Raw genomic sequence first — 22,451 nt, 5'->3', positions numbered from 1 at the left:
TGCCCCATATTAACAGAGATCCATATTGCATAAATGAAATATAAGTATTGCGGAAAAAAGTAAATCCGAACACACACACACACACACAAGTAGGGCTTGAAGTTTTCAGGTTTTATTTTTCATAAGTTAAGTCCCTTTAAACAAATTGAGCTGATTCCGTTTCATAATTAAACTCAGAAAAGCTGTTAATTACAAAACAATAATTGTTTTTACCTTCATATCTTGCCTGAGCCTAATTCTGGTCCTCTTAATTTTATTTCAAAAACAGCCGACACATTACGTAATTTGTTCATCACCGATCCTACTTTTAACTCGCATTTCATTTTTGCAGTTGCCTAATTTAACGTTGTGTTTTTGTTATTTTCCCCACTAGTTTAACAGAGATGTCCTGACAGATTTTTTGAAGAATAAAAATGAATACCTAGTGCGGAGTGTACACTGATAGCAAGTCCTTCGGGCGCCTGCTCTGAGTATTTCGCCAAACATACCACAAAGCATTTTGGAATATTATTGGAGGATACATAAAAAATGTATTTTGGTATTACAGCATCCACACTTGTGATAAACTGCACTACCTGATGCGATCTAATTAGAACCGGACTCGAGACTACCGCCTGAGGTGGTCTCGTCCGGTTCTCGAGTACGGTATTAAATGCTGCGCAGTGTGGACGCAAACCATATTTAGCACTTTTAAGCCGGCTTAAATGTAACTAATACGGTTTAAAGGCATAGTGTGGACAGGGCCAAAGAAGCACAGTTACAGCGGAATAAAGAAAGAGCAGCGGTGTTTCCAGAAGCTGTATGGAGACAAGGGTTCGATAGGGCTACAGTATACATTATAACCAGAACCGACTTCAGAGTCCATAACCAACGGTACCTGCGTGGAGGGACGCATACAAATATAAAGCGAGCAGAGCTTTGTTTGGCCGGCCGGTGGAGCTGCAATGTGTCTGCAGGTGAAGTGATCTCGTGTAGGCGTCATACAAAGACCCTATCGTGAGTAACCAAAGCCACATACTGATGGTATTCAATATTATGTATTGCTTTGAAAGAAAGGCAGCATTCTGTGTTGTACCTGTTTTTAAAAACAAGGAAGCCACAAGGATATTAGGACTGTGTTTGTGATGTGCATACAGTACTTACCTGCTGTGTGCAACGTTTAATCTGTTTATGACAAACGGGACTCTTGATTTCAGCTTTATTTCAGAGTGTTTAGTGTGTGCACGCACTGAGGATATAAACGCGAGTTATTTGTGGACTGGTCTTTTCATTTGTTTAAGCAACAGCCGAATTCCTGGGACTGTGTTAATATAATTAAGGCTGGTTGCATCAACGAAATTAAAAGAAACGTCATTTTTATCTTACGGTCAAGGTGACTGTGAGATGGCTATAATTGTCTGGGATTTGTGAATTAAAGGTTTTGTGCATTTAAATTAACGTTTGTTTAAATGGACTGTGTGAGTGGGAAAGAACAAGCAAACCATACGGACTGTGAAAGTTTGTTTTATTACAAATCAGCCAGGAGCCTACCAAGCAGTAGGCTGCGCATTCCAGTGTTCCCCGGCAGAGGGTGCTCAAGGACCACACAGGGTTGCAATCGTTCTGGTTAAGAGGGTAAAACCAACCTTGGATTACGTACCTGTTTACCTGGAAAAGGACCACCAACACGTTCATTCAACAGCCTTGTGGATTGTACCAAACAAAGAACATGGGACACTTGCCTGGCTTGCTATAAATGATCCAAGGCCAGATTAACCCTTGGCAGCCAGCACTGGATAAATAAAAACCATGGACTAATTGTACCATTGCTGGAAGCAATACCTGCTGTTACTTGCCATGAGATCAGCTCGGGCAAGGTACTAGAGAGGGGCGAAGAAGTGAGTTTAACAGAAAGGTTTTCTTTTGTTTTCTTTTATTATTTTCTTTAAGGGTGATAACTGAAAATAATTGCTTAAAAATAAGTGCCTTTATTTTCACCCCGAACTTCTGTCTACTTGTCACCTTTCATAGTCAGTTGGCTACCACAATCAAACTCAGAACGTATCGTTCACTATATATATAGGGCAGCAGTGTGGAGTAGTGGTTAGGGCTCTGGACTCTTGACCGGAGGGTTGTGGGTTCAATCCCCAGTGGGGGACACTGCTGTTGTACCCTTGAGCAAGGTACTTTACCTAGATTGCTCCAGTAAAAACCCAACTGTACAAATGGGTAATTGTATGTAAAAATAATGTGATATCTGTATAATGTGAAATAATGTATAATGTTAAAGTTGTAAGTCGCTCTGGATAAGGGCGTCTGCTAAGAAATAAATAATAATAATATAATGGGATTGGAAGTGCTTCTTTCAGTTGAGAGGGGTAGGTTATTACAGGTACTGTTTTTAAAGCATGTTTTTTCATGGTTATATGAATGCACATTTAGATTGAAAACCTTTAATACAGGGACCTGTTGCCAACTCAATACATGTATACTTAATACAGGTATGGGCTGCCAAAGACAGAACACATCTGTGTGGGTATACAGTATTCATATAAGACCAAAAATGATGATACATGCAGTACAAAAAAGACCAGGTAAAAAAACAACAAAACATCAATAATTTAACAGTCAACACATATTCTAATTATTGACATTATGGTCACAGAGAGTATTATTCATCAATTAATGCCATACAAATTCAAGAGTTATTACTAAATACTCACTGTGCAATTACATTGTTATTAAATAATGTGTCAAACACATGGTAACACCATTCAATTATTTCTATTTAAATCTATTCATGTGTTTGTCATGTCATTTACTGCACAGTTAATGACGTATTGAGTCTGTTTATCTATTTACTTCCTGTATTCTTATGTATTGTACATGATCTAATGTTATTTCTTCTAAAACTATATATAGTATTCAAAAATGTGTTAAGTTTTAAAAGTGTACTACAGGACTTCTTTTAAGACTATGTTTGCACATCTGTCAAATCTGCTTCAGCTTTTCTTATCTTCTTGAAATATTTGAGGTTTCTCTCTGGGTAGGTCACCTCTGAGAGGGGCAGTCTGTATATAGCTTTGGTTTCTGTGGTGATCAGCAAGAAGGTGAGCGCAGAGAGGCAGAAGGGCCAGGTACAAGCAGGTAGCCCAAACTGCAAAACAAGACAAACAACATCTTGTTTTAGGATTGGAAAACCATGAGGCGAACCCCAAGACACCTCCAACAAACATATGGCTTCTTTGTAATCCAATGTATTATCTGATAACAATGCAGTGTCGTGGAAACAGAACCCTTATTTCCATGACTATCATTTCACTGAAGGCTATACTTTTCCCACCTACCCTTATAAAAGTTCACCATAGTAAATGATTAGCAAAATGAAATAATGCATAGTGAAAGTATGTTAAAGAAGGGGTTCCCAAACTGTGGGCTGCGGTAGCAATGACATTCTATGTATTTTTTTTCTATTAATAACGAAAAGCAGGTGCCAGCGTCCGCTGTAACTGTAGAAAAATAAAGTGTAGCAAAGCAGTACTGGCGGACTGTCAATCAAAGCAGAAATTCACAAATCAGAGCTAACAGATTGCCTACCTGTAGGTGGGATGTAAAGCGAGAGCTCTGACAAAAGGGCAGTGTTAAGGTATCTACTCAGCCAGGTGTGTGTAACCCAGTACCATGATATGCAGTCAACACCATGTCTGCAATCCAGCGTGACAGACACTGCTTAGAGGTGCTGTCCTAGGGTCTGTGTTCCGTGACAGACAAAGAGCTGGTCAGATTGACGCAGCGCTCTTGTCCTAAGCACGTAACATCTCAATGCCCGCACTGGGTAGAGAAAATTAAATCTCTCATCCTCTGTTGAAGCAACGGAGGTGGATGAAAAGACTCCAGTTCCACAGACTGGTTAATGTGGAAAGCTGTAATCACCTTGGGGAGGAAAGCGGGGTTGGTGCGCAGCGACACTCCGCTTCCATCCTCCCACACGCGCATGCAGGAGCTGTGCACAGACAGCACCTGCAGCTCACTGATCCGCTTTACGGAGGTGATAACTAAGAGGAAGGCTGTCTTCATAGACAGATACTTCAGCTCAATGGAGTTTAAGGACTCAAACGGGCCTTCGTGAGAGCCTCTAGTACAATATTAAGGCTCCATTCGGAGAGAACAGTCCTCCTAGGAGGGTGTAATCACTGTGTGCCTTTAAGGAAATGGGTAGCCAAAAATGCACACCCGGAGACATAGAATCTACGGGGGCATGGCAAGCAGAGATAGCCGCTGAATACACCGGCAAGGTGGAAGATGACCTTCCAGCACCAAGCAGTTCCTGCAGGAACTGCAATATGACTGGCCTAGGGCAAGTGATGGGGTCATGGTTTCCAGCCAGACACCAAGCTTGAAAATACTTCCACTTATAGGTATAAAAGTCCGCCCTAGCGCTCTGCATGGTACCCACAACTGCGTCCAATAGCCCTAGGGCTAGCCAGCAGTCCCTTACAGGGGCCAGACCCATAGCTGGAACCTGCGTGGCTCCGGGTGCCAAAAAGAGCCTTCCGCCTGACTGAGGAGATCCAACGAAATGTAATCTCCCAGGGCTGGCTATACAACAGCTGGCACAGGGTCGAAAAACACATTCTCCTGGCCACTGGGAGAACTGCTGCTTCTCTAACCCGACTTTTCCTAGAAAAGTGGGAAAGCGTACAAAAAACGCTTTGGACCATTCGTTGGCTGCTCTCAGTTCCCACGCATTATGTCCAGCGATCCGACCAGGGTCCGCGAACTCCTCCACCTGCCCAGACCGGCCCCCCCAACAGAGTTGGCTGCGTCTGTCATCACCAATTGACAGTTGTGTATCACTCCTATGCTTGCGCCTTCGCTCAGAAGAGAGGCTTGCTTCCACCAGCGTAGGGCTTCCCAGCCTAGGCGAGACACTGTCAGCTGACGGTGTCTGTCGCGCTTGGGGTGCAGCCTAAGGCACTGAGCCACACTTGGATTGGGCACTTGTGGAGTAACCCTAGTCGGGTGGGTGATGAAGCCGAGGCCATCAGACCCAACAGTTTTTAACACAACACCAATCATACTGTGAACCCTTGTTGAACAGGGCCAGACAGTTGCAAATGGCAGTCACTCTGTCGTCCGACAGGTAGGCTTGCACTGTGTGGGCCACTGCTCCTTCCTGCGACTGGGCAGATCAACCAGTCGTTCAGCTAATTCATCACCCTGATCACTTGCAGCCGCAAGGGAGCTAGGATGGCATCCATGCACTTTGAAACATGCGGGGGCTAAGGAGAGGTTGAACCACAGCACAGAAAACTCAGGATGTTCCCCTGTAAGGCGAAGCGGAGATACTTCCTGTGCACTAGACGAACAGCAACGTGGAATCTGCGTTCTTTCAGTCCAGTGTGATAAGCCATTCGCCCGGCCAGACAGCCTGCCGAGTACGGCAGATGCCAGCGCGTAACATCCGGGGCAACCACCGGTGCAGGCGGGGTCAGCTCCAGGGCCGGCGCTATTGGCTGAGCTAGGGCCACAGCAAGGGCTTGAGCCTGCTGCTTGGCCAGGCCCAGCGCCGCGTACAGCTCAGCCGTGTACTGAAGCACTCAGGCACCAAGGGTGCAGACACACCGAGGACACTGAGTGAGGTAGAATACAGTACTGGTGCACCGAAGCATCGGGGCACCGAGTGCAGGTGTTATTCACATTCTGTGGCGCTAAGCACTGAGGCATGGAGTATCTAAACACCGAGGGTGCCGACTGGGGGCGCCCAGCATTAACCGCGTGAAGTAAACACAACCTGGGGTAGCGCAAAGCATACACCGGGGTGGATACCCAAACGAGTGGCTGCGGTAGGCAACCAGGAGAGCAGTACAGGGGTGCGCACGGTGCTGCACCATGGTGTAGAGCGGCGATAACCTGGTTCCGGACCGCGTGCAGTCACACAACGTGGATAATAATAATAAATGTGGCAGCGCATAGCGTATACCAGGGTGGAGCACAGGCTCAAGGAGCAGCAACCTGTTATTTCTTTTTAACTGCAAAGGCAGTAACAGGAACATACAGGCTTATACCCAGCCATTCAGCTATGGGAGAAACACATTCACCATGCCAGGCGGGTGACCAAGCGCGCCGAGTAGGCGGGCTGAAACAAGCCGGTGGATTCAACTCAACCGTGGGACACAGCAGAGCTGGGACCCCGTGGAAGAATCAGCTTATTATTTATTTCTAACTGCCGGGCAGTAAGAAACAAATGCACACACACACCACAGAAGCTGTGTGGGTAAAAATATCAGTCACCACGGCAATGCGGTTAACTGATTTTGTTTTGTTTTTCTAGCCCACCGAGTATGCGGGCTGAAGCAAGCCTGCGTATGTAACTCAACAGCGGGGCGAAGCAGCGCTGCCATTTGATATCATACTACATTTTTTTTTTATTTATTTATTTATTTATTTATTTTTCTAAACTGCAAGGCAGTAAAGAAAAAACACATAACACACACACAACAGCAAGGTTGTGAGGGTAAAATAGCGGTCACCACGGCAGCGCGTGTAACTGCTTTTAAACAGCGCACCGAGTAGGCGGGCTGAGACAAGCCAGCAGAAGCCGCTCAGCAGCGGGGCTAGCAGCGCTGGGTCCCGGTGGAAATAATCGCTGCATTATTTTTTATTTCTAAACTGCAAGGCAGTAAAGAAACGAAAATACACACCCTCCACGCAAGCTGTGCGGGTAAAAATAATAGTTACCATGGCAATGCGGGTAACTGATTTTGTTTTGTTTTTACCAGCCCACCGAGTAGGCAGGCTGAAACAAGCCGGCGTAAGCATCTCGACAGTGGGGCTCAGCATTGCTTTTAAACTGCAACATTATTATTATTTTATTCCTTAGCAGTCGCCCTTATCCAGGGCGACTTAATAGCAGAGAAAAGCAGAAAACAGCAATCGCTGTAAGGTTTTCAGCAGACTGCAATCGCAATGCGATGTAGGCTGTTAAGCAGAAAAAGAGTAAACACAGCATAGTAACTGGACAGGGGTGTCTAGCCTGGACTACGTGCAGTCACACGACCGGGGCAGCGCGTAGCTTACCGCGGAGTGAAGCACCTTCTACAGGCAGAAGGCAACGAGGCACCTCGTGCATCAACCATCCGAGGCGCTATGCGCCCTGATGTACTAAGCACCTGCCTACCGAGCACCATACGTCATGTGGGTATGATGCGTCGCAGGCCGTACAGGGAAGGACCCCGATATGGTGCTGACTTTGTGCATTAGCACTGAGGCACTGCTCGCACTACGTTGAACACTGGTAAGTGTTAACGTAGTGTGTCCACTTACTAGCGTTACAGCAAGGTATGCTGAGCCCCATGCGCACTGAGTATCCTGTTTTCACAGATACTGTGCAGCACCGTGAGCTATGTGCCAGGTTGAGCAGTGCTTACGCAATAACCTGTGCGTCCCAAGCGCACTGTGTACTGCATTCGAGGACGTCTGGCTTGTGCATACCACTAAGCACTGCTTTCACTGCGTTTGACCCACAAGTACTAACACAGTGTAAATTTCGCTAGCGCTACAGCTAAGGCTATTAACACCGCCTACCCTGCGCCGGGTACCATGGGCACAAGTGCACCATGTACTACGCAGCATATGGGCACTAGTGTACAACCAACTACGCCTGCACCGTGTAGTATGTACACCGCGTGCAGCGCTTGAGCTGAGCTCAGTGCGCACTGGTATTACCGTGCAGCACCACGAGCTATGCGCTAGTAGAGCAGTACTTAAGCAACGAGCGCATTGTGGGATACTGGCGTTACAAGCCGTACAGGCATGGAACCCCGGCATGGGTCTGTTCTTGTTTAGCATAGTTCCCTCCTTTTTTTTTTTTTTTTTTTAGGAACTAATGCGCAACAGACTAGGCTTGCACTGTATAGTGCGTCACCACGAGGTATGCACTAGCAGCTCAGCGCCTACGCAATGCGAGCAACATGCACAGCACTGCTTGTCCTAGAATGTTCCAGATGCCTTGCGCAGCGGGAGCGTAGTTGAGTACTCTGCGCTCTGTGCGTAACTTTTGGAAAGGAGCAACGAACACCTGCGCGTTGTATGCGCTGTGAATATTGTTCTGCGTACACTTCGTACTGGGACCAAGTATCGTATGCGTTAAGCTTCTACACTGGTGTTGGATAATACGCAGCCTGTGACAAGAGAATCAGGCTATTGTGGTGGAATTTTCTGCATACAATGTTGCAGGCACCTGTCCCGTACTGAGGAAACGAATGAGACGGAGACAAATCGGAGCAAATTCACACTTTATTAGTTTGCAAACTGGAGCATTCAACAGAGTAACACAGACTCTGCAAGCAATTCGCTAAGAAGCTCTCCGAACTAAGTCCGGCTCTGCCTTATAAAGCATTTGCTACTACAGGAAGTTATATAACAGGCCCATATTAGGAAAACTTCAAAACAGAGAGGGAGAGTTACATCCAAATAAGGTATGTCACAAAGTGGTATAGCCAGAATTACTGCCTACGTGCAGCTCTGCCTAGCCTAGCTCTGCACGCTAGGCTGATGCAATAATGCATAAACATTTCCATAGAACACACCACCCAAAACCACATAGCGTGATTACAGCACAAAAGGACATACAATTACTGTATAAATGAGTAATTGTATGTCAAAATAATGTGATATCTTGTAACAGTTGTAAGTCGCCCTGGATAAGGGCGTCAGCTAAGAAATAAATAATATAATATAATATAAAAGGCACTGTTAAGCAGAAATTAGATAGGAGAAGTTCACATGCAACCCAACCCAGTTCCTAATAATTATTTGCTTATAGCAGAACTAGATAACAAACATAGTACGTGACTGTGGTACATGTTGGCACATCTTGCAGTTACAGCACTAATCTATTTCTTAACACACCCATAGGTTATTATTATTATTATTATTATTTATTTCTTAGCAGACGCCCTTATCCAGGGCGACTTACAATCGTAAGCAAATACATTTCATGCAAACTAAAAACAAAGAACTATGTGTGGTATAAGACCACACGCACACATGTTTTCTACCTGTCACTGTGGCAATGTGCCCCGCCCCTGTGTGCATATTATGTGTTGTATGTTGCGTGCGTGTGTTAATGTTGGTGTATAGTCATTGGTACACGGGATATAAACGGGTCTGTGTTTCACGTGTATTTAAAAAGTGTAGATTTGTATTTAGGCACGAGGAGGGCACAAATCACTTCACGTGCTGGTTAAATGTAATATGTGAGCATGGGGTTGCACAGAATTAATTCACGTGCTGGGATTCAAGTGAATAATTAATTAGTAATTGAATCCCAGCACAACAGTATATATAGACACATTTTCTTCCACTCGGGGTTGGGTGTTCGGTGAGTGGAGAACGGGATTGGAGACGGAGGTATTTGTGAAAAGTAAAGAATAGTTAAATCTGCTCACCGTGTTTTGTTCGTCTGTCTGTGCACTGTTTAGTTCGTTTTGTTTGTCCTTTTATTTTGGCGTATAGTGCCGTGTCCAGTGTTTTTGTCTGTTCAAACCTTTTATTTTCTGTTCTGATAATTAAATGCTGAGCGCGATCACGCGCTCAGCCTCACCAAAACCCCAAGTCTCTGTTGTTTATTTCCTGGCTCTGGTCTGACGCCACCCACTCCGGTCGTCTTTGTGACAGTCACAAACTCCAAATTTCTACCACACTCTCTATCAGGCCCCACAAAGTTGATTCCCCTAATACAAGAATAACAATCCATATATGGTAATATTAGCTAAGTGACTGGGGAGAAGTTTTTGTCAAGCAAAAATCACAGTTTATAAGAAGGAAGAAAAGGAGAGAGAGTACACCGAACGCACATGAACCGACACACCGCAGCGGTCAGGTTCGGCCGGCGGCTCCGCTCGGACGGGGATACGGTAGTACCTAGCCCCGAGGAAGGGAGCGTGGCTGGGTCACTCTACAGCGGGGATACGGCAGGCCTAGCCCCGTGGAGGATACTTGTGTAGCTCTCTATAGGAAAAGACAACTCGCTCGCGGGTGGCTGCACAGACAGCCGCTCACATAAAACAGACAGCAAAGAGAGAGCGGCCCACCCAGGGGGGGTCCGCTGAAAGACAGAAAGACAAAAAACTCTGTCTTTTTCAAGGAAAGCGGCAAGCCAGACACTCATTATCAATATAATAGACGTATCCCCCCAACTCAACACGACACGACCATCATGACAATAAAAATAGACACAATGAAGCGTTCTTACTTTTGTATAACTTAGTGATCAGCAGATCAGCCACACAAAGAGCACAGCGTGTTGTTTTCACTAAGTACTGTGCAGAATAAATTATTTTTTTCTATGGGTACATATCGGGACTTTCTTCCTATGCATCGGGACCCGGGACATTTCCTAGGGAATCGGGACTGTCCCGACCATATAGGGACTGTTGGCATGTATGTATACTGCTATTTTATTGATTACTGGCTCGTTCACAGTCTTCTTAAAATAACGCTAGAATATGTTTTGTTGGAAAATAATAATAATAAAAAAAACATTTTTGGACTGATTTATTTTCATATGTTTTCTTTTGGTTAAGTGGCGCAGCTGTTTTTTTTTTTTTTAGGGGGAGTAATGTTGCAAGCCAACTGAATGTGATTTTGCGCGTTGTATTTGGTTGTACAGAGTATTGGCGAAAAAAGTAACTTATGCAAGGCGCTCATTTCCTTCTGTATTGTGCGCATTCGTATTTTGTGTGCATGACAGCTCTCAGCATGACAAATAACGGCTGGACGTTTTAGTTTCACAGTGTTCAGAAATTAGGATTTAAGCATTATGTTTTTGTGCACGTTGTACTGGTTTTAATCAAAAGTGATTCCTATTCAGGTATTTATGAATGGGAATAATAAGAGACATGCACTTTCTTGTTTGATGACCAAGAAAAATAAATGCATTTCTAAAATTCAATTATACAAAGGTACCTCATTTAAATGTTTGATACAAACATCTGTTTAGTTTTTTCAATTTATTTTATTTACTAAAATTAGTGTTTCAGCATTTTTTATTTTCACTCCGTGCATATTCTATGTGATTTTCATCTTTCACAATATTTATTCAAATGAATAAAGGACAGTTTAGATTATGTTTATTTATAATGTTAGAGGGTGTAAACATACAACATGTTTTTAATTTGACATGTTCCCAAGGAGTGCTAATAGTGGGCCGTAGTGCCTAATGCAGCTGAACAGGTGGGCCTCAAAAATTTGGGAACCCCTGCGTTAAAACATAAGTAAGTATTGTAAAGCCCAGAGAGGTGTGGTGAAGCATATTTAAAAACATGGCAAACTCTGGTAAACTATGATAAATGCATAGCATAACCATGGGAAAATTACAGTGCAAATGTATCGAAGTATACTTGCACATGTGGGCCAACACTGAAAGTTTAGATGCGCAGGGATTGCAGTACAATACTGTATTCATATTTAAAGCCTTGTTCTTACCACAGACATGACATTGCCTATAGCTGATCCCAGGTATGCACAGAAAAATGCTAAAAAAGAAAACAAACAAGAACAAACAGAATTAAACACTAGTATAATGAACATTAGAATCAGACACGTCCTGGAAGGCATGGCAAGCAAACTCAGAACTTCTTTTACTTAATGAAGTACTATTTGAAGAATCAAGCATCAAGCATTAACGTCCAGTCAGCTTGCTACAGTAAATGACTCTTACCACAGGTGATTGCTAGAAGATGAGCCTGCCATGTCAAGGCATAGAACATCCCTCCTATTGCTATACAGGCCAGCACACAGTTGTAGCCCCACAGACCGTCATAGATCTTCTGAAAGGGGGATGCAAGGGCCAGACCTAAGAGTCAGAAAAACATACATTGTGCTTTCAAAATAAATGATAGGCTTAGTTCTAAAGACAACCACCACGGCAAGTTTTGATGACATCAGTTAATTTATTAGATAACCCAAGGAGGCTATGAATTCTCTTGGGGAAATTACTGTATTCACCAGAGCACAGAATAATGGCAGGTAGAGGCATGGGTAGAGATTATAGGACTACTGTCAGAGCTAACACCTGTTTGAGGAGGATTTCTGTGCTGGGAATAATATTAAAAACAGGAAATGTTGGCTTTGGTATCATAGAAAATATTGCTTGTTTTGATGTTCAGAATGGGTTGCAAAATTTGTACTGGATATTTCAAATCGGGTAGAAAAGCAGGAGTAAAATATGATAAATATCTTACCTGAAAGCATACCAACTGTGGAACCAATTACTGCATGCAAACAGGTAATTGGAGATGAGATAAACAAAGAGACAATGAAAATGCCCCCTGTCCAAGGGTTGTCACAGCCGTACACCTGCCCAACACCGACTGGCACCGCCCTGAATAACTGGGAACACATAAAGGCTCATTTAGAAAGGCGAAAATGTATTTTTAATGTTTTATTCCATTTATATGGCTTACCTGTAAAATAATAGGATTTTCAATAAAATATAAACAAGTAGCTATGGTGACGTCACCAATAAATTATGCAAATTAGTACCATCGAAGGTTCGAACCTTCGAAGGTCAAAATGTACCCTTTGCTACTGCAGCCCTAAATCAGCTCAGGTGCAAATGATTTGTTTGAAAGGTCATAAAATTAGTGAAATGTTTATACTCAAAGTGGTTTAACTTGTAGATAATTTCCCTCAGGTATATAAAGATTTTCAAGCTGTAACGTGATCCAACAAAGCAACCATGAAGACCAAGGAGCTTTCGAAACAAGTCAGGGATAAAGTGGTAGAGAGGCACAGAGCAGGAGAAGGGTACAAGAAAATTTCAAAGTCGCTGATTATCCCTTTCAGCACAGTGAAGTCCATCATTAAGAAGTGGAAGATGCATCATACCACCCAGACACTACCCAGATCAAGTCACCCTCCCAAACTGAGCAGCCGGGCAAGCAGGAAACTGGTTCGGGATGTCACTCTGAAGCCAGCAATGACTTTGAGAGATCTGTAAAGTTCTGTGTGATGTGGGAGACAGTGTTCACACATCATCAGTAAGCCGGTCCCTACACAAAGCTGGCCTGTATGGACGGGTAGCAAGAAAGAAGCCATTACTCAAAAAGCCTCATCTTAAAGTATGTATGGAGTTTGCGAAAAGCATGCAGACGATACTGCAGATGTGGAAAAAGGTTTTATGGTCAGACGAGACAAAAATTGAACTTTTCGTTCTAAATTCCAAGCGTTACGTCTGGCGCAAGCCCAACACTGCACATCACCCAGTCAACACCATCCCAACTGTCAAGCATGGTGGTGGCAGCATCATGTTATTGGGATGCTTCTCTTCAGCAGGGACTCGGAAGCTTGTCAGGATAGAGGGGAGAATGGATGGTGCAAAGTACAGGTGAATCCTTGAGGAAAAACAGTTTGAGTCAGCCAAGACTCTGAAACTGGGGAGGAAATTCACATTTCAGCAGGACAATGACCCGAAGCACAAAGCCAAAGCCACACTGGAGTGTTTGAACAAGAAGAGAATTAATGTTCTTGAGTGGCCCAGTCAAAGACCTGACTTGAATCCAATCGAAAATTTATGGTGAGACTTAAAGATTGCAGTCCATTGACGATCCCCAACAAACTTATCAGAACTGGAGCAAAAATCTCACCATCCTACTGTGCAAAGCTAGTAGAGACCTATCCAAAAAGACTCATAGCAGTAATTGCTGCAAAAGGTGCTTCTACCAAGTACTGACTTAAGGGGCTGAATACTTATGCAACCAGTAAATTTCATTTTGTACATTTTCTTTGCAAGTTTTGCTGACATTTAACCTCCCCCTCATATAACAGTGGTCAGTTTAACCACTACAGCTTTGAATAAAAAAATTTGTTTGAAAAAATGTGCCTACATTATTTGTAATTGAACAAAATGTGACATTATTAGTAGAGGGTGAATACTTCTGCAAACCACTATAATGTTCTTTATGATGCCAGTGTCAGTGGTTAGACAATAAAAAGAAGGACGCCACATGGCAAGAAATAGCAGAACAATTGGAAATTGAGGGTATGTCTAGCTCTCTTTATTTCACCTTAATTTTAGTCAAAGTGTACTCACCACACACTGATTTCGTATTTCTGTAAAATGACGCTTCTTGTTTTAATAATGCTGACCAATAATAACAATCACATTAGCTCCTTAACAAGCCGGTGGTATTCCCCGAACTGTTCCTTTGTTTTAGTGTGCTGTACCCATACTCTATTTCTTTGAGTTTTATTTATTTTATTTCTTCTCCACAAAAGGATTCATGGTGAATGATAATGCTTTTCAGATTTATGTGTTAGGTAAATGTTGAATCACTAAGTTTAAAAAAAATAATAATAATTCAGATTTATTTGTTAGAAACCCGGATTTAACATGTCAGCTAAATGTTTACTCGCTAAGTGTAAAAAAAAAAAAAAAAGATTTATAGGCTGATTTTAAATGATGAATTTGTTATTTAGTTAGATCTGGACTTTTTGTGGTTAAATCTAGGACAAAATATGTGATTTATGTGAAATCAGGGGAAAAAAAAAACATCTGTTAAAAATATAAAGCTAAGTTCCTAACAGAACCTAACAGCGTTCTGGAAGATGCCATCTACTAGTCAGATCTGTACCCTCCACCCCACCGCTCCCACTGTGCCTATTTGTCTTGCCTGTCCTGCTATGACTGTCTCTCACATCCCTGTTCTGTCCTCTCGCCCTCGTCCTCTGCCCTCTCTCCGCCGCTGCTCCTCCAACCCCTCTAACCTCACCCCTAGGATTAGGGTTAGGGTTATATCATACAAAACAATGTACACATTCAGTACATTGTAACTGCATAATAACATTGTAATTGTGTAAGTATGCATGTATTTACTAAGTAACTACTATGTAAATGGACAGTAATTAGAGACACAATGTAAAGTGTTACTACATATATAAACAGTCTATCCCACTCAAGTGCATATAATGGAAGTACATATCCTGCTATAGACACAGTTATTCAGATGCTGCTACTCACCAAAGGCACATTGATTTCTGACCATGTGATGTTTGGCAGGGATCTTGCTGGCTCAATTAGGACCTGTGGAAAGTGTTTGTTGTAGTGTCCGGTAGCCACCATGTGCAGACAGACTAAGATGTTAAAGGGCAGTGTGAAAACTGGAAGACCCCATTTACTGTTGATAGAAGCCAGGGCACTTGAAACAATTGGGCTGAAAAATAATTTAGAAATAAAAAGCATAACTTGCAAGGTACCCAAGGTCTATAGTGCTAAACAGCACAACCAACACCTCTCAGCTCCAGCACATGAAAAAAAACAAACTAAAAAAGCAGTAAGGTTATCTTGGTTATTATCTGCATTTATAGTACAGTAAATGTGAAGAGCATACAGTAGGCATTGAAATGAGTTTCTGACTGATAAGCTGCTAAACGGAAATCCATTGTAGAACTTTAGACATCCTTTTTATGAGTTAGCTACATTAGAATGTGTTTAATGCTGCAATGTACAATCTGAGAAAATCAATAAATATGGGAACCAGGATTGTGGATCAGAGGAACGGAAACTGCCTTGTGTTAAAAGGTTGAAATTAAGATCCAGGTTTTGTCAGTGCAGGCCCTAAGATTTCTCTTTTAGTTCCAAATCGGGGTAGGTGTTAAATAGTGGAAGAGATTTACATTAAGATTCTTATCATTTAGAAAATTCCGTCCATTATGTCCGAATCTCGACAAATGCTACAGTTTTGACTCCTGCTTAAGAGATCTCCACATACATCTGTGGCAGGATGGCTTGCAGTTGTGAGGTGTGGTGACGTCACGGACCAGGAAGTAACTGAACCAAAACAATGGATGGGCGGGTGAAACTGAACGCAACGGCGGTCAGCTGGATTTATTAAATAAACAAAACAAAAGATTTAAACAGACAACAAAACACAAAACAAAAAGGCGCGATGGCCAAACAAACAGAAACAAGTATATCTTTAAATATAGCAATTGTTTTTCGCTCGCTCTCCCGTGTTCTCCCGTACTCTCCTCTGTACACTCAACCCCGCAGCACTGACAGCTGCAGGTTTTTATACTCTGGCCGAGGGGTTAACTAGCTGTTAATTATCTTATTACCCCTCGGCCACAGTCTGCACGCGTTTGGTAATCAGTAGCTGAGCAGCCACGCATCCTCACAGGGTTTTAAATTATAAATAACAAATAACAAATACGCGGCGCTTTTATCTGCACCGCAAACAATAATATAAATAATAATAAATAAATACATAGGGGCGGGACACTCCACCACAACATTTCTCAGGCAATATCTCTTCTACCACTCTCATCGCTTGACATTGGTCTGTTAACCCAAAACCTACTCACACAACTTGCTTCTTTCATGTAAATACATTACAATTCACTGATTATGCAGTGGTTTGGATCACTTCAATTCTCATTTTCTAATCATACATTCTTTTTTTAATTCACAGATGTTACCTCTGTCAACTAAGATAAGATACCAATGATTGGCACATTGTTCTCCTTTCATCCAAACACACAGAATCGCACAGGTTATACAGGGGTGGTGATCACTTCAATTCCATGATTTGAGAAATTTAAACAATGCAAATTCCCCCTTCTCTGAGTATGATACCTCGGTCAAGTTAAACACAATATTTGTAATGTTATTTTTCAATTGAAAGTGCTGCACTTTTGCGTTTCCCAGTTCTTCCCATTTCAGTAGGTTAATGTTGCTGTTTGTTTAAACTGGGTTGTGGTTGTATTGTAGGCATGGGTGAGTGATTGCATACTTCCAGCAAGAAGTGGGCCGTTGGTTTGACCAGTTAGTTTGTAACTTTGGTGTTCGTAACTCTGAGGTTCTACTGTATTTGTATTATGTATCAGGTTGTGGGAGTTGTGTAATATACTCTTGTGCAATTGATTTTCGAAAATTTGAGTTACTTGAAGCTTAAATATATCATATCTCCCCATTTCTGTTTTCATCAACAACAACTTCAGTCCATTTAAAAAAGCTGGCAGGTAGTCTATGAAACACAGGAAGCCTGTACTATACCATTATTGTTTTTATTGCTGTTGGGTATACTGGATTTGTCCTACGGCACTCCGATTATGCTTTTCAGGTCTTCTAGACCTTGATTAACCACTGTGATAATCTCACCAGTCAAGATACATTTTTGTAATGTTTTAAATGCTGATATTGTTCACTAATGCCTGGACCTGGTTTAAGGGAGAGAAACTAAACCAGGTACAGTATCATGCCATAGAATCAAAACTACATGGCTGAGAGGGCGTCTGCCACTTACCACGTGACCATTACGTATGCTTCAGCCATATCAAAATAACTATCAAATAAACAACACAATAACTGAACATTAGAGCTATTTCAAGCATGAATGTCCCATATCTCTGCACTGGCATGTTCACAGGTCATTTAATAAAGATGGCAAGTAGCCTTGTCCTCAAGTAACAACACAAGCCTGTATCTCAGCATTCCTTCTTTGCTTCCAGGTATATTTCAGGTATATTTGACCTATAGTAGTATGACTGTGCTTCTCTGATGCTGTAGACTTTGACTAATACTTGTGATAATCTTACCAATCAAGATGCATTTTAAGAGAATGCTGATTGCTCTAATGCCAGCACTTAGCGGAGATGCTGAAAAACATACCATAGACTCAGAACTAGGTGTCTGACAGGATGTTTGCCACTTACCATGTCATAGACATGAACATATTTGGCAGCAAAAGCCACCAGTACCAGTCTCCCTTTTCAGAGAACACCGCCATCAGCAGACCCACCAGGATTCCATTGTATCCATAGAGACCAGCGGCAATGGCTCCCCTGTACAAGGTTTATAAAAGTTGAGGTTATGCCAGGATGGGACAGAGTTTTCATGGCATCATTTTGGATGAGGTGACAGCCTTCAAAATACCCACTTCCTCACATTCTCAGATATTTCCCACACAAGTATACAGAACAGTTTGATCTAAAACAGCAGCCAATTAAACTCCTGGAATGTCATATCACATTTCTTTAAACCCTGCCCTGTAGAAAATAACCTCAGCACCACAATAACCTTCAACAGAACACCCCATGGAAGATACTGATTGCAAACACTAATGACAGGTGTTCTTTTGAAGACTAAGCAACAGAACTTGTCTATCGGTTTTAACAAGTACACTAACAATGCAACTGGATCCTGACTGACAGCATTGAATCCTTAAAGAAGAACTGAAGGCTTGAGCGTGTACCTGTTCTGACGGAGGATAAGCGCAGATATGGTTGCAAACATAGTGCCCACTAAGCCATTGAGGGCCAGCCAGCGATTCTGTAATATCAGCCCGGCAAAAATAAAAAGCCCACTGAGAGGATTGTTCACAAACATCACCTGGGCAGCACCCCGCAGGATCCAATCAATAAACTGGAACACCACACTGTGACCTAAAGGTGAAAGGTAAAAAAGAGGTCTTCAGTTACACATGTTAGATAGAACTTCTGTTTTCCATGCCAGTGTTCTACTAGTTTTCTTAGCATCAGAACACATACTGTATATGCAGTGCAGGGCACAAATATATACTGCAAAGTGTGTGATATGCAAATGCCTTAATACATGTTCACACTACCCTTAATACATGTTCACAGTAAATCATTTAGCATTCAAAAAATTAATATAGTCTTTGCAAAAAGTGAAGAAAAAGTACTGCTGCAACAAACAACAGCATGACCACAAAACGTATTTATAACTAAATCTGTCATTTCTAAAACAGACTCGTTACTAGTATTTGTGAAATTCCTGCTGGTACTATCATTACTGTATTGAACAATGAAGCTGCTGACAGTCCAGGTAGGAGTGTTTTATCTGTTTTACATCAATACATGTAGTTCTGTTCAGTGATCTGTTCAGCGGCAGTTTTGGAGACTGGATCATTTGTTATTACATTGTAATTGTGCAAGTTGTAATTAAAGTTAAACGTATTTGTTTTATTTTAATTGTCCCACACTATAGTGCCTGTAGGGGCTGAATAATAATAGCAGGCTCAGCCCAATCAAAAGATTGTCCCAGCGAATTGAGAAAATACACATACAAAAACATTTAACAAGTTTAGATGGTGCGGTGTGATGCAGAGCTTGTTGCAGACTCAGTGTGAAACAGCATGCTGCTGTAAGGGTTGGATGCCAGGTTTGTGCCATTTTCTCTAGTGCAGTATACCGGTATCTTTCTCACCTTTGAGCCACTCCCCAAACTCTCTCATGTCCCCGGAGATGAAGGAGGCTGCTATACAGACATTGCATTTTATCCTTTGGAAGATTCCTTTCTTCTCCTTCTGCAGCTGCTGCGTCTGCTCTGACCCTTCCTTCTGCACAGTGCTTTTAGGGTCTGTGTTTGTCATAATTGGGTGAAGCTCCTACAGTAACAAAAACAATAAAGCCGCTAATCTCAGGGTCCAAGAGTCTGGAGGTAAAGTACAAGAGAATGATATCTTACTGGGAGACTGGGAGACAGCAAGTGCCACAGTACAAAAACAACACAACTATTAACTAATAGCAGTGGCGCAGGCAAGCCAAATTAAATACATGTTTAGTTCTTAATACAATACAATACAGTAGTTTTTTTTTTTTTACAGTAGCTACACTATAATTCAGGGATACACTGTGAAGATTATTCAAAATGTACAATTTGCCCAAGACATTCCCCACAGAATCTTGTGGAATCACAAACTGATTATTTCTGTACCATGATTTTGTATGATTGTATTAGGAACAGCATTACTATTGCATGACTAGAATTAAAACAGCTCAGAAAGGTTGATCTACTGTAAGGGCATTTATGGTGTACTTGGTAACACTTTGCATTAAGTGTTTCTAATTACTGTGTATTTACATACTAGTTACTTAGTAAACAGTTGTGTATTTATACATTACAATGTTATTATGTATAGTTACAATGTACTTTATGTGTAATTGTTTTTTCATGATATAACCCTAATCCTAACCGTATCCCTATCCCTAACCCTAACTCTAAACCTAATCCTAACCCTTTTCTGATGTAATTGTGTACTTGCATATATCATTCAAAAAGATGTACACATTAAGTACATTGTAACTATGCATAATAACATTGTAATTATGTGTAAGTACACATGCATTTACTATGTAACTACTATGTAAATATACAGTAATTAAAGACACAATGTTACCGTGTACTTTACTACTTCAATGTTTATAAAACAAGTGTACAATTATTACATTAGAGAGAAACACCTCTGGAACAACAAGCTCCCTCTAGAAAAACACAACTGGTTAAAAATATACTGTACATGAAAAAATATAAGGCATAAAAATGATTAGGAAATATTATAAAAATGCCTTTATTGCAAAAAAAAATCAGCATGGAATATTACATAGTTTAGTAAAAATAAAGAAAAAGCCTGATTTAAAAGCTTTTAATGCCAGCATCAAAGCATGGAGTCATGGCTTGTCTTAATACACCAACATCACAGCAATAGAAAAACCAAAAGCAGACTAACAAATTATGCCTTATCTAAGAAACCAGTATATTTAAAAACACATAAATAATATGACTATAACTACTACTACTAATACCTCTGGAAGATATGAATCAGGCATAAATGAAGGCAGTCTTCAGCAAAGGGTAATGTTATAATCTCATGAAACCTAGACCGCAAACCTCACTGTTTATTCTCAGTCTTCGTTTAAACGTCTTTCCTCCTTTTATACAGAAATATATAAACATCATGTGGGGGTGTAACATTCAAATGTTATTATCACTGCAAACACCCAAGGCAAGGGCTGAGTGATCTTGTGGACTGACACTCTGTGACACTGTAAGATTCTTACTAGTGAATACAAGAGGCTTCAAATTCCAGGGGTCAATTGATTGTACCTAACATAATCATCCCATGAATCTTACCTGTTGTGGACTTACCTATGTTATATACTGTAGGTCACACATATGCAGTTCTAAACATTATTGGGGTTATTTTGAAAGCAGATACATGCAGGTATATAGATATAGATATAGATATAGATATAGATATAGATATATGTTGCAGGCATATTGTGAAATCAGATATTTTGCGAAATGGCTGGTTTTAGGAGCATCCTATTACACTATTTGCATGAAAGTTTTAGGCATTTTGTGAAATGACTGACATTATAGGCATTTTATTACACTATTTGACTGATTAAAGGTTAATTTAAAAAGTGAGGAGAATCTGTCCTTTCTGTGTTAGCATTGATTACATTCATTTTTTCAGATTGTTTACTGCATTTTGTGTGGTTTATAATAAGAGATGATTATAATGAGAGATTATAATCAGGGGTTCACATTAGAGAGTGACTTCAGGATGAGACTCCTGTGGGATTCCCATGGTACAGGAATACATTTATCTTTATGTTTGCAGGAACGGATGGAAACAGAAATTAAACAGGCAGGAAAGGGTGGGATCGGGAATAAAGAGTTTTAAATCTCACAGGAACGGATGGGAACAGAACTGAAGTCTGCAGGAATGGGTGGGAGCAAGACTGAAGGCTGCATGAAAAGCAGTACCAAACTTTAGTTTGTCAGACCAATCAATACGAGATGTTTTAAAATGAACCAATCAAATGCATACTCAGACTTCTGGGTATCCATATATTTACCAAGACAGACACTATAACCTCTATGATTACAAAATATATAGCAGTGACCAAACATGATTTTTATTATGGAAAAGCATTTTTTTTTTTTTACATAAATTCACATCTTTACCACATGTAATATGCCTGATCCTGTTGCAACTTATATATGAAAGGAAATCTTGTGGCCTTTCATTTGATATAAGTTGCATGCATGCAGCACAAACTACCCAGTAGTTACACATACATAAATGGAAACCGTGAAAAACAGGTGAAAATGGGACCTGTTGGGAGTGAAACTCAAAAGACTGTGACCCTCAAGTTTTTTTTTCTTTCTGTTATCAACACATTATGCATAATAAAATGGTTGCAGTAGGTTTGTGTGGTTCTTCTTCTTCTTATTCTTCTTATTCTTCTTATTCTTGTAATAGGTAATACAGCAGTAGTGAATTACATTTTTAAAATTCAACTGGAAACAGGATGAGAATGAAAAACACAAGAAAAAGGGTAACCCATCAAATATCCTGCCTGAAAGGTCTGTCATACGCAACAGGTTATCTTAAATATCACGGGACGGGATGGGACAGGACATTTTTTGACAAGACGGGATGGGACGGGAATGAAAATAAATTATATGTACAGAACAGTACGGGATGGGAAAAAAATCTGGTGGGACAGGATGGGAACAGAAATGACATTGAAAAATGTACCACAGGATGGGACAGGATGGGACGGAACTCAAGTTTCATTCCCATCTCACGCTCTAGATCGCATGACTTTAATTATTACGTTCTACATGAGTACCAGCAGAAATGGTTTATTACTCA

General features: G+C 41.3%; 1 protein-coding gene across 2 annotated transcripts; it reads right to left on the bottom strand.

Annotated features, from left to right (window-relative positions):
* Positions 1–2,416: 2,416 nt before the first annotated feature.
* Positions 2,417–20,742, bottom strand: LOC117962571 (urea transporter 2-like). Of its 2 annotated transcripts, none has more exons than XM_034925586.2 (9): positions 20,590–20,742; positions 19,211–19,391; positions 18,237–18,426; positions 17,698–17,826; positions 15,005–15,197; positions 12,228–12,375; positions 11,705–11,839; positions 11,470–11,519; positions 2,417–3,136 (listed from the first exon to the last, which is right to left on the bottom strand). In XM_034925586.2, exons 1-9 carry the CDS (start codon positions 20,611–20,613, stop codon positions 2,954–2,956), a joined length of 1,233 nt encoding a protein of 410 aa, XP_034781477.2. In that variant the 5' UTR covers positions 20,614–20,742; the 3' UTR covers positions 2,417–2,953. The 2 variants fall into 2 exon arrangements, with proteins under 2 accessions (XP_034781477.2, XP_034781480.2); XM_034925589.2 differs by having other exon boundaries at positions 19,211–19,438; positions 20,590–20,709.
* Positions 20,743–22,451: the final 1,709 nt, after the last annotated feature.

Source organism: Acipenser ruthenus, chromosome 2, assembly GCF_902713425.1.
Source record: "Acipenser ruthenus chromosome 2, fAciRut3.2 maternal haplotype, whole genome shotgun sequence".
NCBI classification, from domain to species: Eukaryota; Metazoa; Chordata; class Actinopteri; order Acipenseriformes; family Acipenseridae; genus Acipenser; species Acipenser ruthenus.
The sequence above is the reverse complement of the archived record's forward strand: the minus strand, read 5'-3'. Positions and strand labels throughout refer to the sequence as shown.